Source organism: Motacilla alba, chromosome 2, assembly GCF_015832195.1.
Source record: "Motacilla alba alba isolate MOTALB_02 chromosome 2, Motacilla_alba_V1.0_pri, whole genome shotgun sequence".
Lineage (NCBI taxonomy): Eukaryota > Metazoa > Chordata > Aves > Passeriformes > Motacillidae > Motacilla > Motacilla alba.
Window position 1 is genome coordinate 9,872,491 of NC_052017.1, and position 16,810 is coordinate 9,889,300.

Sequence of the window (16,810 nt, forward strand, 5' to 3'; positions counted from 1 at the left end):
CAGCAGGAGCTCAAGACTAAAAACCAGAGGCTCCCAGGCTCCTCCTTAGCCGGGCACAGCCCAGACTGTCAGCCTCTGCCCCTGGTACTGCATCCACTCCCAGAGCCTTTCTCTTTAGCCCAAGGCTCATGGAAGTACACTCTCTGTACAGAATCATCTGCAGAGACAGAATCTATTTATGGGCTTCTCTTAACAGCTTGTTCAGAATTTGAATTTTTTTTTTTTCAGTTGTGATCCTGCTCCAGACCTCCCTGGGCAGAGGAAGTGTTTCCACCTCTCCCAACTACTGCTACTTCACTATTTGGTGAAGAAAAGCAGTGTCTGGAGTTGCCCGTCCCATTACAGACCTAATTATTATTCTTCCTGTGGCTCAGCATTTCCAAGTCGAAATGGGACTTTGCCACATCCCAAAATGACAGGCTGCATCCTGAGTTTGTGTCTCTCCTGCAGATGTACTGGCTTTATCATGCTGGAGAAATAAATGGGGCTGGTAGCTGTAAGTAAAGTGCAATGACAGCACATGTGGCTTATGCAGGCACAGCAAGAGGCAGTCACACCAGTTTGGCAGCAAGGCTATGGCCCTGTTAGGTGCTCCACTGGAAATGGGAGTTTTTAATGGAAGTTTTCATTTGAGAAAACATGGGGTTTGTTAGAAAATTTTCATACCTGTGTGATCTCCAACAGTAATTTTATTATGGCTTAAAGCAGTAGTTAAAAGTCTCTTGTACTGTAAAAAGGCTTTGCTCCAAGATGAAAAAAACACTTCCCTCCATTGAAGGAAAAAAAATAATTATAGCTGAGACCACACTTCTTCTTTCTCTTTGCTAACCAAAGAACTGTGAGAGAAAAACTAAACATTCCCATTCAGTTTTTGTGGCCCTACACCCTGGACTGGCAGGATAGGCTGTGGGTTTCCACAATGGATGCCCAATGTCTGCCCTGGCAGCCAGAGGCATTTCCAGGCTGTGCAAGTCCATCCCTGCCCCTGCAGCAGCCAGCCAGGACTGAGCCACACAGAGACCCTGCAAAGCCACACGAGGGTGCAGCCCCACCCCACCTCGCAGCTACTCGTGGTTAGGAGAGAATGCAAAAAAAATCCTCCCGTGGATTTCAGGAAAGTATCCAAACCCAAATGTTTAAGAGAGGCATCCTAGAAATGCTAATGAGCACGTGTGTCTGCAATGGAAAGTTTAATTCCTTTGTACATCCTCAGCCACTTATTTCCTTTAGGCAGCTGTTGGCTCAAATTCTTGTCTCCCGCTGCTCTGTGAATACTGCCTGTGCCATACTCACCTTCTGATCTGGCTTCATGCAAATGTTATTTTCTTCTTGCCTGCATCTGCTTTTCCTGCTCTTGTCTTCTCCCAGGGTTTCTGTTCTTCAGTCCTGCCACTTACCTGATACAGACCTGGTTGTTTTTTAGTTTCCCAGACCACTGGGGTTGGGATAAACTCTGTCCATGCCTTGCAGATGTCTGTCCTCCTACCTCCATACACCTCCTCTCTTGAGTCTTACTGCAGAGCCCCTGGCTGAATTCAGCAGGGGTAGCTCATCCAAGCCTCCAGTCAGAACCTGGGGCTAAGAGCAGTGAGGTGGGTCCCAGCATCGGGAGCTTCCTGATTGAAATCCACTCGCCCAGGTGAGAAAATGAAAATGTAGGCCCCTAAAACTGGGTGCCTGATGCCACAGGGTTAGATAGCCTCAGCTGCTTGTTCTTTACTTCCATACGCACAATCTTCTTTTTGCTGGCCTCCCCTTCTACACCAAACGCTCTTCCTAAAACTGCCCTTCATTTATGGCTTCCCCCACTGGAGTCTTTATCCTGATAGCTCAGTACAGCTCTTATCTTGGTGCCTATCTTGGCATCTCCAAATCTCTCTCATGTGCTGCCAGTCACATTTGGAAGCCACTCCCTGTGGAGATCCCATCAGCTTTGTCCTCTCTTCTAGCCACTCTCCACATGCCAAAGCACAAAATTAAAACAAGATCAGCTTTGTGCCTTTAGGATCCACCACTGATTGCTCATTGCTGTAGAATATTTTGCAGTAATTAAAAAAAAAATATTATTATATGTGTTGTGGGATCCCTGGGAAAGAGACTTTTTTCCCCCCGTGGGGACCATAGAGAAAACAACAGTGCCTTTGGAGAAATCTTGTTTGTGCAGACCAGAAAGAAGTAAGGAGCACTGGCTTTGACTGGCATGAGGCAGCATGACCTGCTCGGTGAACCTGAGTGAATCTGAAACGCCGGGCAGCTCCCAGTGCCAGCATGGTGCCAGAAGGTGCAGAGATGGCCTCATCCTGGTCTGCTGTGCAAGAAAAGGGGAGCAGCACTTTCAGAGATGCCGACCTCAGCCAGGTGCAGCACAAACGAGGCAAACCTTGAGAGGGTTTTTGTACCAGCTTTAAGGTGATACGGCTCAAAAGAGAACAGAAAAACCATGAAAAGGAGAACCCGAAATCATGGTAAGGTGAGTGAGAGCTTTTGGGAAGGTGGGCTGCCAAATGGAGCACTCCAGAGAGAAAAAAAAATAACATACATTAATCTTTAAGAAAAAAATTAACAATATATTATTTTATATTTTATCCCCCCAAAAAGTTATTAATTTCCACTTTCCCAGTGTAGAATCTGGCTGCTTTTTTTCTCTTTTTCCTCTTCAAATCTCAGTTTTAAAGCAAAAACTTCTTCCAATTAAAAAAAAAAAAGGAAACTAAAGATCAAAATCAGGGTTAGCTCTTACCCTGGGGACAGAAGGGTCCATCTCCCCTGGGATGACTCTTGTGGGCTGCACCTCTCCCCCACTGCCCATCCAGCCAGAGCCCCCCTAAGCCATGAGTGAGCCCAGGAAAGAGACAGCTGGATTTGCTTCTCCAGGGGTGCAGAGGGGTCTGTGACCCAGCAGAGGACTGTGAGAAGCTGTGCTGGAGAGAGCTCAGAACTGCCCCAAACTCAGCTTTGCTCACAAGGCGACTCCTGAGAATTTGTTGTTGATCTCTGTGAACGCCCCTCCCTCCCCCCTTGATAATAACAGTGCATAAAGCAAATCTTTGTGTTGAAAACCAGAAAGGAAAGCTGTATGGTCTTTTATCAGACTTTTTTCCAATTTTTACATTTTTAGTATCAATGTGATAATGAAGAAATGATGCTGTTTGTATCATACATGATTCTTCTGACCCGACAATTTTTTTTTGTTGAGATTTCCCACCTGTTTTGCACTGTTATAGCCCCTTTTGCCAAAATAATTTTTAAAATGTGGAATTGAAGTATTTAACCTTTAAAAAACCTTAATCCCATTAATATAAAAATCAATCCCCTTTTTGCTTTAATGAAACAATTTGTAAAATTGAATCAGGAACTGTTCTGCCATCCTCTTCCTTCTGCCATCTCTAACTTGCTTTCTGCTTCCCACAATTTTTGGATGTCTCTCTGCTCAGGGTAATTGTGGGTCCACAAAACTGCACCTACCTCTTGTGGTAAGCAACCTGAAATCTGAGCCATCAGAGATGGGATTTTACACCCTGAATTTCTCAAACAGGACTCCAAAGACACGAGGACTGAGAATTTCACCCTTTGAAATCGCATTTGGAAAATGAGAGCTGGGGCCAAACCTCTTCTTTGGGAATGCTGCTACTCAGCAGCTGGGAGCCAGCTCTGAAATCAAGGTCTCTCTGGAAAAAGCCAATGGAAAGGGACAGATCACGTTTCCTAGATCACATTTCCATTGCCCAAGGCTGCTGAACCATTAGGGAGGTTCTAGCCCCACGTGTGAGTGACCAAGCTGTAACCCATAAACTTCCACTGGCAGAAAGCTCCATCAGAGCTGTAAAACCTGGGTCAGTAACTTCCTTAGGTGACTGATTAGCAGCATGTCGGTAGCAAGACCTTGCAACAAAAGTGATAAGTGACAAATTTGAGGAGTTTTACAGTACTAATGCTTGTTATTGCTTCTCACAAAATGTTACCAAGCTTACAATAATCTTTACACTTTCAGCAAAAATGTGAACAGTATATTTGAATATATTAAAAAGAATTAAAAAAACATTTCACAAAAAACATTTGTTGCCATATGAAAGTCTTTCAGCAATAAATGCCCACACCAGTATTTAAACATTGTTAAAAGTATAATGATTTGTACTAATAAATTATGCAACAAGAGAGGTAAACAAAATAAAATTACAGTATAGCTCTCCATGTTCCTCCACCGAGCATCCATAGCTCTCGGAAGCTCCATTTTAGATGACTAATTAAGAAACTGATATTTTCAGAGCAACAAAAATAAAAGCTTTTATTTGTTCATTTGAATATAAAACAGGCGTTATCACAGATGTACAAAGCGTACTGGTGGTTTAACATACAAGAAGGTTGCTGTCCTTTGCACATAAAAATTTTTGTTTGAATCTGTGATTGGCTGAGTTACATGAATTTCTCTAACCAGTCACCACACTCTATGAAATAACGCTGCTAACATTCAACTGATAAAAGGGACAGTCTTCCCTTGGGTAAAGTGTCAAGCAGGATTAAATATATATAATAAACAAGCACCATGAGGAATCTGCTCCTGTTTGATTAGTTTTGTGTTTAAATGTTCATTGTGTACCCTCTCTTTTTGTGCATGTGCATCGAGTTGATTACATGGTTTTGTCTGACTCCAAAAGCACAAGGTCACAAGACAAACATTTTATACATTCTCATGAATGGTTTATCTACAGTACAGTTTCTAATACAGAACAATCCTTCTTTATTGCTCAGTCTGATGGTGCTTAAATGTTTCCTTCCTTTTGCTTGCACAACAAAACCAGAAACTCAGTTTATCATTTCTCTTAACTCAGGATTTAACAACCACAGATGACAGGTTGCAGAAGAGAGCTGTTATTAACTGCGTTTCACAACTGCATTGCAGTTCTTTTATTCTCTACAAATGCAAAGTTGACTTCGTGAAGGTTAAAGTGATGCTTTGAACGACAGCGAGATTTGTTTTGCAGTACTGAGATCAGCGATAGCAGGACTTCACAAGTTAGTTCACACACTGCAATTATGTTTGTAATCAATCAACATCTTGTCTGAAACCTTACAACAACTTGCCATTAAGAACAGATTTTATTCTTTTTAGGGAGCAGAAAATGAATTTGACAAAGTATGGGATTGGTCTGCAGAGCAGGAATAGGGCTATTCACAGGACAGTGAGGGCGGAAAAGATGGCCTGAAAGAAAACGCGTCTGACGTGGCGAGATGCTCTGTACTGTACATGCAGACTAAAACGTCCCTACCTTTTAAAAAGATTTTTAACACCCAGCATTGAGACTCCCTTATACGTGATATAAACATGATAACATTTGCCCTGCAACAATCTTAGTCATGCATATCCGGTAATGAGAGCCAGCACATGAACGTCATTTGGGACAAATAAGAAAAGCATTCTTGGACTGCAGCTGGTAAATCCCACTCTTGATCACAAACAGGTCAATTCAGTTACAACCACATGAAAGAAGGGGAAGGGTTTAAAAAAGGGGGCGTGGGGGGCAGGGAAGACAACAGAACTGGGGAATCAAACCCCTCTTTTCTCCAAAGGTAGTAAAATGAAGGCAGCTGTGATGCATGTTTTCCTACTCTTCTCCCGCGATGGCCTCAGGCTGGAGACCACGGGACTCCTCGGCTCCTTAACCAGGCAGATGGGTTCCTCTGATGGTTTAATGCGTTTAGGGACTAGTTAGCAGATGCACGATCCGTGCCAAGGGGTGGTAGTGACTGCTGGCTCCTCTCCGTTAGGAATAAATTAAAGACCATTGGAACAATCGTTTCCTGTAAATGTAAACTGGAAGCGTTGGCCACCGAGCTACGTGTCCTAGCTGAGAGGCAAATTGATAACTCTGTGCAAAAAACCCCAAAACTTTTCCTTATAGCAGTAAAAACACCAACTAAAACAATGAAAAAAATTGTGCAACAAAGTTCTGCAGCTAGACAACAGTGCTATTCCTCAACCTGCCTTTTCTAAGTCTAACAAGTGTATGCACATGCCAGCACGAATATTTATTGTTGCCTCCATGGCAAAGAAAAGAAAATTATTGTAGTGCATTTTTAGTCTTAAATTCATTCACTGCCTTAAAGGCAGCAATAATTCCACTTGCTGGTATCTAGAGGATTCTTTTTGACAGGGATACTTAGCAATCCAGGATTGCTTTTTTTCTTTTTCCAAAAAATTTGTGAGTAACATTTGATTATCTACAGTGGGAGACACCATGCAAGTGACAAGTACTGCATTTTAAACTTTAAAATCTTTTGTCATTAGTGAATTTATATTTCATATATATATATTTGATGTGATACTATCCACTCAAGATAATACAACACTTTGTTTTTTATATTAGCAAACATTTCAAGAGTTTAATATTCTTGAATGTTTCTTCTCTTTTATACTTCTAAAGAGATCAAAATAAATTAAACGTTTTGTACATAATTACAGAAGAAGTAGTTAACTTATTTTATCTTTTTAGTTTAGTACAAAGATATTTGCAAGCTCATTGCCGAAATACACCTTATTTATAAATTTCTTCCATTCTAACGCTAACAGCAAAGGCTCTTTGGCCTTTGGGCTTTCAGCATCTCTGACAGAAAGCTGCAAGATTTCTAATTGAAAGGTGCTACTTTGGGTTTTCTCCTCGTACCACTACGTATTTTCCTAAGATGTGGGATCTAAAATGGCTTAAGTTAGTAATGGATCTGTATTCATCAGCCTTTTATGACATATCAAAACAAATGAAGGAAACAACTATTTGTATTAGTATGCAAATTGTTTTAAAAGAATCCATTTGGAGGGCAGAATAAAAAAAAATCTACTTCAGCTTACTTAATGTAAAATACAAAGCCACATTTACTCAAAAAGCAGTATTGTCCAATAAGCAAAAAAAAAAAAAAAGTTTAAAATGGGCTTTTCCAACACACTGAAGGGCCTTACCCATAGTCCTTCTTTTCTAAAATTTAGTGGTAAAAGAAAACATTTCACATTATATTTCCTGCCAATCGTGACTGCTTTGAAAAGTCGTAATAGAAACAGTTCCATTCTGATGAGTGTCAGTATCTTATCTGCACACTTTTTTAGTGGACACAAAAAAATTTTATACATCTATAGTAAAGTCTATGGAAGCTTTAAGGTACAAGACTACATGTTGTAGGCCACATAGATGGGATCTAGCTGGTCTGCCAAAAATCCATCTCGTAGGTGCATACGTTGTTTCTCTCCACGGGAGTTGATAGGAATTACACCAATGTCCACAACCACCACCACCCCTACAATCAGATAGTGTTCCTCCAGGACCACGTTGGTGACCAAAGGAACAAGGTCCAAAGCTTCTTGCTCAGATCCATCCAGCTCAACTACAACGACCAATAAATTTGTCCAGGTAAACACCGCACTGGAACAAAAGAAAAAATAATATTAGTAATGGGGTTTTTTCACCCATTTTATCCCTTTTCTTGTATCTTGGTTACCTTTTGATGGAGCTCCTGGGGCTCTTTCCATGTGCTCAGGACAAAGTATACACAGGAAAGAGAGAACACGCTGCAGGCAGGGGCAGAACAGCGCCATGAGCTCTCTCTTTAGTACTGTTGTAATTTTAAGCATTAGGCTGAACTTTAGAGAAACTTGCCTGTCATGGAAGGAGATAGTAAGACAGCATGTGGTTCCCTCTGAAGCCAGGGAAGTGCCACAGCTCTGCTGTGTTCATGGAGTGGAGGTGCCTCCTCTGGGGTTTTTGGAAGAGCAGCCCAAAACATCAAGGAGTTTAAGAGAGGAGGCACCAAGAAGAACAGCAGGAGAATAGTCTGAACCGAAAGCTCAGTGGGATAGCTCCTGCAACACCCAGTGAAGGGTGTGGAGCCCTGGGAAGGCACGTGGCACAGTGCTGGCTCACAGGGGTGCCCAGAGAGGGGGAATCCTCCCCATGCCTGCTTGGCAAACACGGCTACGTGCCATCGGGACTGGGCTGGCTGCTGTCCAGGCAGGTCAGAGCTCAGCACAAAAAAAGCTGCCATTCTTCTGGACCAATTGGTTTCCACAGAAATAAGGCTGTGTCTCCATCTGTTTTATTTTGGCTGTTTTATTCCTGTTGGGTTTAAGGGGACAGGAGTTTTAGCATTCCTGTTTAACAGTTAAGACCGTCAAGGGAACACCTTTATCTCCAGTATCTCCTCTTTGCTAAAAGAACTTTGTAAGACCCCAAAGTTTTGGTTAAGCCCTTGAGCCAAAGCGGGTAAATTTTGGGTTCTGCTACCTGGGACCATTTCTGGCTAAGGATAATGCATTTATTCTTCCAAATATGGAGGCTGGGAGGGTATCTAAGTCTCGTGTATGCTTCCACCCAGAGTAGTTTTACAGCTCCCCTCCATCCTCCTCCTCACATCTCCAGAGTCTCCAAAGACTCTTGCATCTCATGGGAGGTCAGCACAGCTGAGCCACAAAGAGCAATCTCATTCCTCCTTGCAGGTGTTTAAGACACTTCTTCCTCTAGCTTATTCCACAGAATAAATAATAATATTCTACATATGTACGCCATGCATCAAGCCCTATACTTTACTCGCCTTTACCTCATAAAATCAGGGGATAACTTCCCAGAACTGTCTTGAGCATAAGCATCTGAAAGTCAGAATATATTATGTACATAAGCCATCTTCAAAAAGAGCTTCTTACCCTAAGGTCAATGCTTGATTGAGACAGAAGTGCACTGTTTTAGCCTCCTAAGACAGCTCTGAAAATCCATGTACAGTGGAAACATATCTTACTTTGCCCAAAAATTAGCTATGAAAATGTGTTCTATGTTGATGCTTGACAGAATGGATTTTAAGAGAAAAGTACTTAACTCTTATTAAAAAAAAAATCAGATTCTGCCAAAATACTATTTGATTGAATTCTTATGTGCTTATTGATCTGGAAAACTAATGAGCAGCCAAAGCAAGGATGAGAAGGCCCCTTTTAACTTAGTAATGCTGTGAAATGAATTTTCATTTGTAATTATGTTTTCACAGACATTCTAGGAAGTTTTGATTGATGCTGAATATTAACAAAATGAAGTATCAATCTGCACAGGTGGCCATCTCCAGAGAGGTCCTGGAATTTTTATTGATTGCTGTACAAACATCTAAATTAGTATTATATATATTTCAACAAATAATACTGGAGAGGTTTCATTGAAGTGTAAGTTAGCATTTAAAACCATGCCTGGAAACAACTGTTAGCTTGTTACTTGGGAAAGCAATTAATGGTAAGATTCAGGAGCAGGTCCCTCAAACATGGTTTAGAATAAATTAGTTAGTCTGAATTCAGGAAACTGATTCCCAAAACTTTCATGAAGCTTCTATTCAGTCCTAAAGTCAGTGACACTCCCAAGAGGCTCCAACTTAATTTAAAACTCATTTCATATCTCATGGTTCTAACTCACTGGTGATTACTGGAGTAAAAGGAAATATTGCTCTTTATGTTCTTACTGGTTGAGATGAAGATACATTAGCCAGTGTGTCTCTCTTATGCATACATCAACTTTCTAGCCCTGATGAATAAAAAAACTCAAACCAAAAAGCTAGGGACCAGGAAGGCTAACCTTTCCTTAGAAATAATTGAGTCACAATAATCAAGTCACACCCAATAGATGCAAGACAGCCAATGCACTGAGCTGGGAATGGCCCTCCTGCTGCTTCCACATCACCAAATGCTGCAGGAAAAACAAGGAAGTTGTCAAAACACCTCCAGGGAAAGAAGCTCCTAATTGTTTTCTTCTCCAAATACCCTGTGTAGCTTTGTGTACATAAACCACTTCTAAGCAAATTCCAGGAAGCTCTGTTCTGTTCCTCTTTTGAGACTTTGACATTTAAATGAGTCAACCATGTGCTTTAATTAAAACACATACATTAAAGCACATATCACATTTTGTGGTATTAGAAACACTTTCAAAATGCACAGTGTGTGTTTACATTACAATAAAACCAGACTGTGCCACTCTTCCACTTGTTATGTCTTAAGACACAGGAGGTCCAGAGACAGAGGTTGTTGATTTTGCGCTAAAATTTCTTAAAAGACAAGAATCATTTTAAATGACCTTTCAGATCTGATCCTCAATGACAGAAGCTGCCCAGCAGGATCACATGTCAGTCAACACATCCCTGAGTCCCTCAATGGTGTCCAGTGTTACAGAATGAGCTGCATTTCTCTGAGGGTGCTTTCACAATCTATCAACTGGACATACCCAGCACCTTCCGTGTGCAACGGAATTGATGCAGTGAAATCCTTACTGGGGCACTGTAACTGAAACAAGAAAAGGGGCTCATGCCCCTGTCCACAGAAAGGGATATACTAATTATAAATAATAATAATAATAATAATAATAATAATAATAATAATAATAATAATAATAATAATAATAATGAGTTAGCTGTCTATTATTTTGTCAAGGTGCATTTCACAAAGACAAAAGGAGGGCCTCTGAGAGAAGCTGAAAAAGTTACGTGAGAGAAGTCAAGGACAGTCAGGACAAGGACTGTGAATGAAAATTCTGTGATGGTTATTTGGCAGAACATTGGTTAGGAAAGGCTGGGAACTTTGAGCAAACCAAATGTTGTCACTCTGAATAACTGTGTGTCCCTTTTCTACAGGGACCACATCTAAGACACATCTAATTCATCGACAATCTCTCTTTTTGAGGGAAAAACAACCCTGAAATACTGGTCTCAAATACTGGCCTTTGGGTAAAGGATAGCGACACTACAGAGTGTTTTCTGAATTCTCACTCCTGTGCCTTGTACACTATCACCCAACTACCGGGAAGAGTTCAGGTACTGAGAATTATCTGTGTGTACTTGCAGAAATTGAGTGGTGTTTTTCTCTGGTCGTTCCAGCTTACCCCCAACCCTTTTCCAGTTGCCACTTTTTCACTCAGGATTTCCATGGTTGTGGAGCAAAAAGGATCCTTGAAGTGAGGAACAAAAAGGATCCTCGATCTTGAAAGCAGGAACATAATTTAAGCATTTTTTGATACTGAAACCCTGCAATTTCTGCAGGGTGATATGGCTACTTTATTCACTGCCTGTGAGCTCGTAATTTGAGGGGACACAAACCTCTGACAAACAGATACTGCTGAACACACCAATTTATCAATCTATGGCCACCTTATAATAGAGCAGTCCTTAAACATCTTGCTCTGAAAACTTTCCATCCACTGCTGGTACTGATCTGACACATTTTCGAGGGGAATTTCATGACATTCATAAAGTGTTCACACTGTTGTATATGAAGGCACAGAACCCAGTTCCCTGTGTAATGCCTGTCTGGCACAAGACCATTCCAGCAGTGATGATGCTCAAGGGAGGAGGCAATAAGGCAAAACCTCAGCTACAGTCAGCCAAGCAACTAATTGTATTCATTTTAACTGATATTTAAGAAAAAAGCAAAGTCTTTTACTAAAGACCAGTTCAGCTGCTATGCTTCATTCATTATTAAGCTTCCTGCTCCAGGCCACACCTCTGCAAGCAGGATTGAAAAGAAAAATGCACTAAATTGCTCCAGCTATTGCAACAGATTCATTTTGGTTGAAAGGTGAATAGCTGAGCTGTGGTTGTAGCAAAACAAAATGAAACCTGACTGAGTTTTCTGATGCAAGAATAATGAAAAGCAATTTGTGCTCATGTCGGCCTTAAGAAATGATTTCCTGCTGTGTACATCTGAGGATGATACATTGATTAAGACAACATTATTATTAACCTATTGATTTACTGCTTCAATTTCCATTGTGACCTTGATTTGATCACTGCTTCATTTATTAATAACCAATTCAAAAATAAGTGTTCACTAATAAAATTTATTACTGTGTTCATTTATTTGAAATGTTTGCTTGTTTACTCCTTAAAAAAAAAGGAAAAAAGAAAAAATAAACATACTGAACAAACTTATCTGAAATCAGATTAAATCTGTTTGTGAAAAGTTTCAGCCTAAGGACACATTTGCAGCTGGGTCATAAATCCTGTGACCATCCCGACAGACCATTTCCTGGATCAATTGCAATATCCAAGGAAAAAACCCAGACATTATAGATATTTCAGCTTTTCATAAGGGCCCTGGTGTTATACAATCCTTACCATTCTGTGATGCTCTTGTGTGCTCTAATGACAGAGGTTTCAATATCGATTGGATGGTACCTCATCCCTCGCAGTTCCATGGCTTCATCTAATGCACCCACCACATAAAGTGCATCATGGCGTTCTGGAGGAAAGGGTTTAAAAAAAAAGAGAAAGATTCTATTCTCCAGTACATTAAATTATAGAAATGTTCACATTAAGAATTAAGTAAAATAAGTACAACATAAGTTCTCCTCGAATTTCTGAAACCCCGAAGTGATTTCTGAACTAATGAGCATTCCATTACTAAAGTGCAATGCAGAGCGAAAAACAGATGAAAGGAAGGCAGAAACACTATTCCCATTTGAAAAAGACAAAGGCAGAAACCTTTATCCAAAGACAGTGGCAGAATTCCTGATTTTCTCCCAGGTGGATGCAGAACACATTCTTTTTGTTTAAGGCACTCTGAATAGACAATAGGTTCCTTGTTTCTCTCTGTTTTTTCCAAGAGAAAGAATAGAATTGATCCTGACAGTGTGGCTGATGTTCTTCCAATTGCTTTGAGATGGTCACTACAAGTGCTTTTAATCTATTACAAAGGTGTTTATCAATAAGCTAAAAACATGCTCTAGCTAGACAGCAAATTGCTTATTCAGGTAACTTAAGCACACCACTTTTATAGCCCATATTTTTTACCTACTGAAGAAATAAATGAGGCTGAAATTACACTTTTAAAAAGATACTAGGCTGAAAATAAACAGTTACGTGCTAGTCATGAAAAAATATTTGCTAACAGACTTAAAAGCAGATAACTGACACTTTTTGCATGAATTTGGATAGTTGTGTGATGGTATTGTAATGACAATATGAGGTCTACCTAATAAAGGGCTGAGAACTTTTTGCACTAGGAGCTAAAAGCAGGAGAATGGAGCAACTCTTTGCTAGGAGAGTACCTAAGCCATTTGATTGCTTAAGTTGCAATATCCTCAGAGAATCCTGAATTTTCTCAGGGTTGAACTATCATGAAATGGAAAAAGCCTGTGCAACCCAAAGTAAATCTCTTCAGAAGGTGCCATTATAAGGACACGGCACCAGGCCTAATCCACAGGGATTACTAAAATGTTTTCAGATTTGCTGAATTCTTTCTTGGCTGAATAGCAGCTATTCTACTGGTCCTGGGATCACTCCTGGAGGTGTTCACAGCATTGCTGGAAACCCTGCCTGGCCAACAGCCTCCCCTGGCCAGCTCAGCCACAGCCACTCATGGCACTGTGATCCTCAAAAATCACAGAAAAATATCATTTTCCCAAGCACAGACTTTGTGTGCCTGGCAGCACTGGTTCACTTACATGTGTACAAGAGACAACATCATTAAAACAAGTAAGGGAGTCCTGTACCTTCCTGACAGAAGCCCAAACACCCTATGGCTTCTCTTGCAGGCTGCTGCTTGTGTTACATTTTAGAACCTAGCCCTCTGGAGTAAATACAGGAAAATCTGAGGAATGGACAGATTCTGTGATTAGGTTCATAACAGAGCTGGTGGTCACTGGAGGGACAGGGCTCAGACTCCCACCAGGCTTTTCCCACCTGCACAAATGTATTCCTGGGGACACAACTGCCAAAGCAAATGATGGCAGTTTCAGCTGGATTTAATATTTTTCCAGCTGAAGCACTGGGTATATTAACAGTGCCAAAAGGTCACTGGTGGAGGGGATTTATGGTACCTGAGGTACAACAAAGGAAAAGCAACTATTTCAGTAAGGAAATCTTGCCCTCTGATTTATTTTCTGATTATTTTAATTAAGGGTTTCTTTGCAGTTTTACAGGCTTCATGGATGGAGCATGTTAGGTACCATGGGCCAGAAAGGCAGTGTCACCCTCCAAATAATTCAAATTATTTGCGTAGACCTAGATGATGAGAAACCTCTTACCTCCATTTGCATCTGTGAGTTCTGTTCTTCTCAGGAACCCCAGATAACCAGTCCTTGCCCAAATAGTCTGTGTGTCTCCAAAGCTGAGTCTTGAGTTAAAATGATCTGATTGCAAAGATTCATCTCCATAGATGGTAAAATACCCACTGGCATTGTGAGTGCTGTGAACCCATATCTAAGTTAAAAGCAATTATACTGGTATTAATTAAAGTAGCTTTTGAGAATGAAGCATTATTGAAAACTCTTGATGCAAATATTTTTAGTCATTACTAGATAATACGAAGAATGTCTTTTAACACTGTTTCTGAACCCATAACTGACCCAGTTCTAGCACAGAGACCCCAATCTACTTTTGTTGAAGTTGCAGGGCAGCTCTGCCATATTCCTCACTCCTGGTTCAGTGTATTTACCCCAGCAGAGCATCCTCCAGGAGCACCAGACAGACAGATTACTTTAAAGGGTGAGGCCAGGGACCTTCACCTGTGGAGAAGGATTCATTCCATCGAACTCGAAGCATCATGGAAATTTTTACAATTTCAAATTAATGAACTCTTACAGAAACTCACAAATTAGACTGTGGTTTTAATTATGATCAAACATGTTCTTCATTTTGTTAGCTAGATTTTTAACTGCTTGAAAATAACATAATTTATATTCTCACTCTATAAACAAGAAATAAATTCGAAAAACACATAGTCTTGCTCAACTCAGCTAATGAGAGTACTTCAGTGCAATGAAGCACAATGATTATGGAGAACAGCACAAGAAAACCATCTAGCTGAAATTAGACTAATCTATAAACTTACTTTTCACGTAAGCTTCCGTCAGAATTAGCAAAGCACCAAGTATAAAATACAGTTAGGAAAAGCAGATTTTTTTTTTTCATTTTTTTAACTTGAGGTATTACTATTTAGAAAAAATTTACTATCAATTTTAATAGTGACACAAATATCACAATCTACACTTTATAATGATCAGTAGAATTCACTATTTTCTTAACTGGGCATTTGATAACATGTATCAAAGGAAATCATTAGCATGCACAACAATAGCTTTGTCTCTGGAATTTAGTCCAGAGCATACAAAGTTCAGGTTCTCATGACTCACCTCACCAAGATGAGAATCTCCTAAGGGTCCCTTTGTTTCTGGATTAGCAATAATGATACGTACTCCTGGGAGGATCTATTGAAAGAAAACATGAGGCAGTATGAAAGCAGGTACCACCTTATGCAATTGCATGCTGACGCTTTGTCTCCAAAGAACCTTCATTACCAACTACAAGAAATCCTTAACAATCCTTAAGAAGTTAAAGTAGACTTATAGAGCAAAAAATATAAAATAGTCCACAGATATGATAAATTCGGAGATAATTGGGAAATATGACAAAACTCCTTCTCTTTGTGAACGCTGTTCCATCAATAAACCTTCTCAGAAATCAAATGTTCACCTGCAGAACAAAAGTCTGAAAATATGGCCCCTGTCTCTATGAGAATACATAGTAGGATAGGAAAAAACCCCAATGAACCTTTGGCCTAAAACAAGGAGAAAGCCAGAGGCATCATGCAACCTCCCAGAATAAAGACCTGCCAAAGCCCTCAGTAATGGACATTCAGCAACTACAGAGGTGGATGTTGAGCCCTAGAATAGAAAAGGGAGCATCCTCTGACCATGAATGTCTGCAAAGCCATGGACAGAAAGCTGTAGATGAGCACCCAGAGCACCAGAGCCTGCCCCTTTGTCCTCACCCTGTCCCCAGAGCCATGGCCCAGCAGGGACAGTCCCTCTGCAGGTGATCAGTAGCCCGTGAGCACAGCGTTGGTCATCTCAGACCAGCTCTCACTGCAGGGTTCTACATCCGTGGCACTGCCTGCACCAGCACCACATTTGTCTTGAGCTGCCTCAAGAATGACATGTAGGAGATGAAAAACCTTCTTTTTGCATAAAAGAAGGAATTGATTTCTGCATAAAAGAGCAAAGCACTGGTTCTGAGAGAGCAGTAATGCATCAGTTACTGCCATCATGCTGTAACCTCAAAAGTGAAGGAAGGACATCAATCTGCAAAGCTAATAGCACCTTCCCCAGTACTACATTCATGTAAAAATGAACAGAAATGGATATGTACTGAAAATATGACCATAAAAGTTACACTTAAATCTTCTTTCAGTACTTACTTTTCCAGACTCCATGAGAGGTAAACTATGTGGAGATCCTCTTTCGACTAAACGAACTCTGTAAAATAATATATATATAATGCATGGTTATGTTTATTTGCTTTTCATTAACATTTTTTTCTAAAACTAATGGTTAATGGCTGCAGAGTTTAATGTTATTTTTGGAAGAGTTGAAGCTTATATCCTGTTATGTGGAACATAATCAGACCCAATATGTAATATTAGTCAAAACTTACGGAGGCAAAATAATGGAAAAAAGATGTGTGTGAACTTTTTCTTAAATAATAAATTCTTCAAATGTAGTTGGTGCCTTCTATTTGTTTTTGATAGACTTCTGTAAATGGAATTCCACGCACAGATTTATTCATGACAAGAGGGATCTAAAATATTGATTTCCCACAAGAACTTCATAAAAGCCAGGGCACAGACACAAAAGCATGTGAGCTGAGTGAGCAAACACATTCCACAAGTAGCTGAAAGCTAAAATCAAAATCATATCAAAATAACTCATAACGTGGCCTCAGCTTCAAATCTGCCTTTGCAATCTTTTAATTATTTTCAATAGACAGTGGTTGATATACATTTTAATATTTTAAAAAAATCATTTAATGA

The 16,810-nt window shown here is 40.2% G+C and overlaps 1 protein-coding gene across 5 annotated transcripts in view; it reads right to left on the reverse strand.

Moving 5' to 3' along the window:
- Positions 1 to 3,914: 3,914 nt before the first annotated feature.
- DIP2C (disco interacting protein 2 homolog C) overlaps positions 3,915 to 16,810 on the reverse strand; it is a 309,807-nt gene continuing 296,911 nt past the window's right edge. For all 5 annotated transcript variants that reach the window (XM_038160679.1, XM_038160697.1, XM_038160689.1 and 2 more), the window contains 5 exons: positions 16,199 to 16,256; positions 15,135 to 15,209; positions 14,028 to 14,202; positions 12,118 to 12,241; positions 3,915 to 7,409 (listed from right to left, as the gene is read on the reverse strand). In XM_038160679.1, the coding sequence (XP_038016607.1) occupies positions 7,157 to 7,409; positions 12,118 to 12,241; positions 14,028 to 14,202; positions 15,135 to 15,209; positions 16,199 to 16,256 (685 nt within the window). In that variant the 3' untranslated portion in view covers positions 3,915 to 7,156. The remainder of the gene's footprint in view (positions 7,410 to 12,117; positions 12,242 to 14,027; positions 14,203 to 15,134; positions 15,210 to 16,198; positions 16,257 to 16,810) is intronic.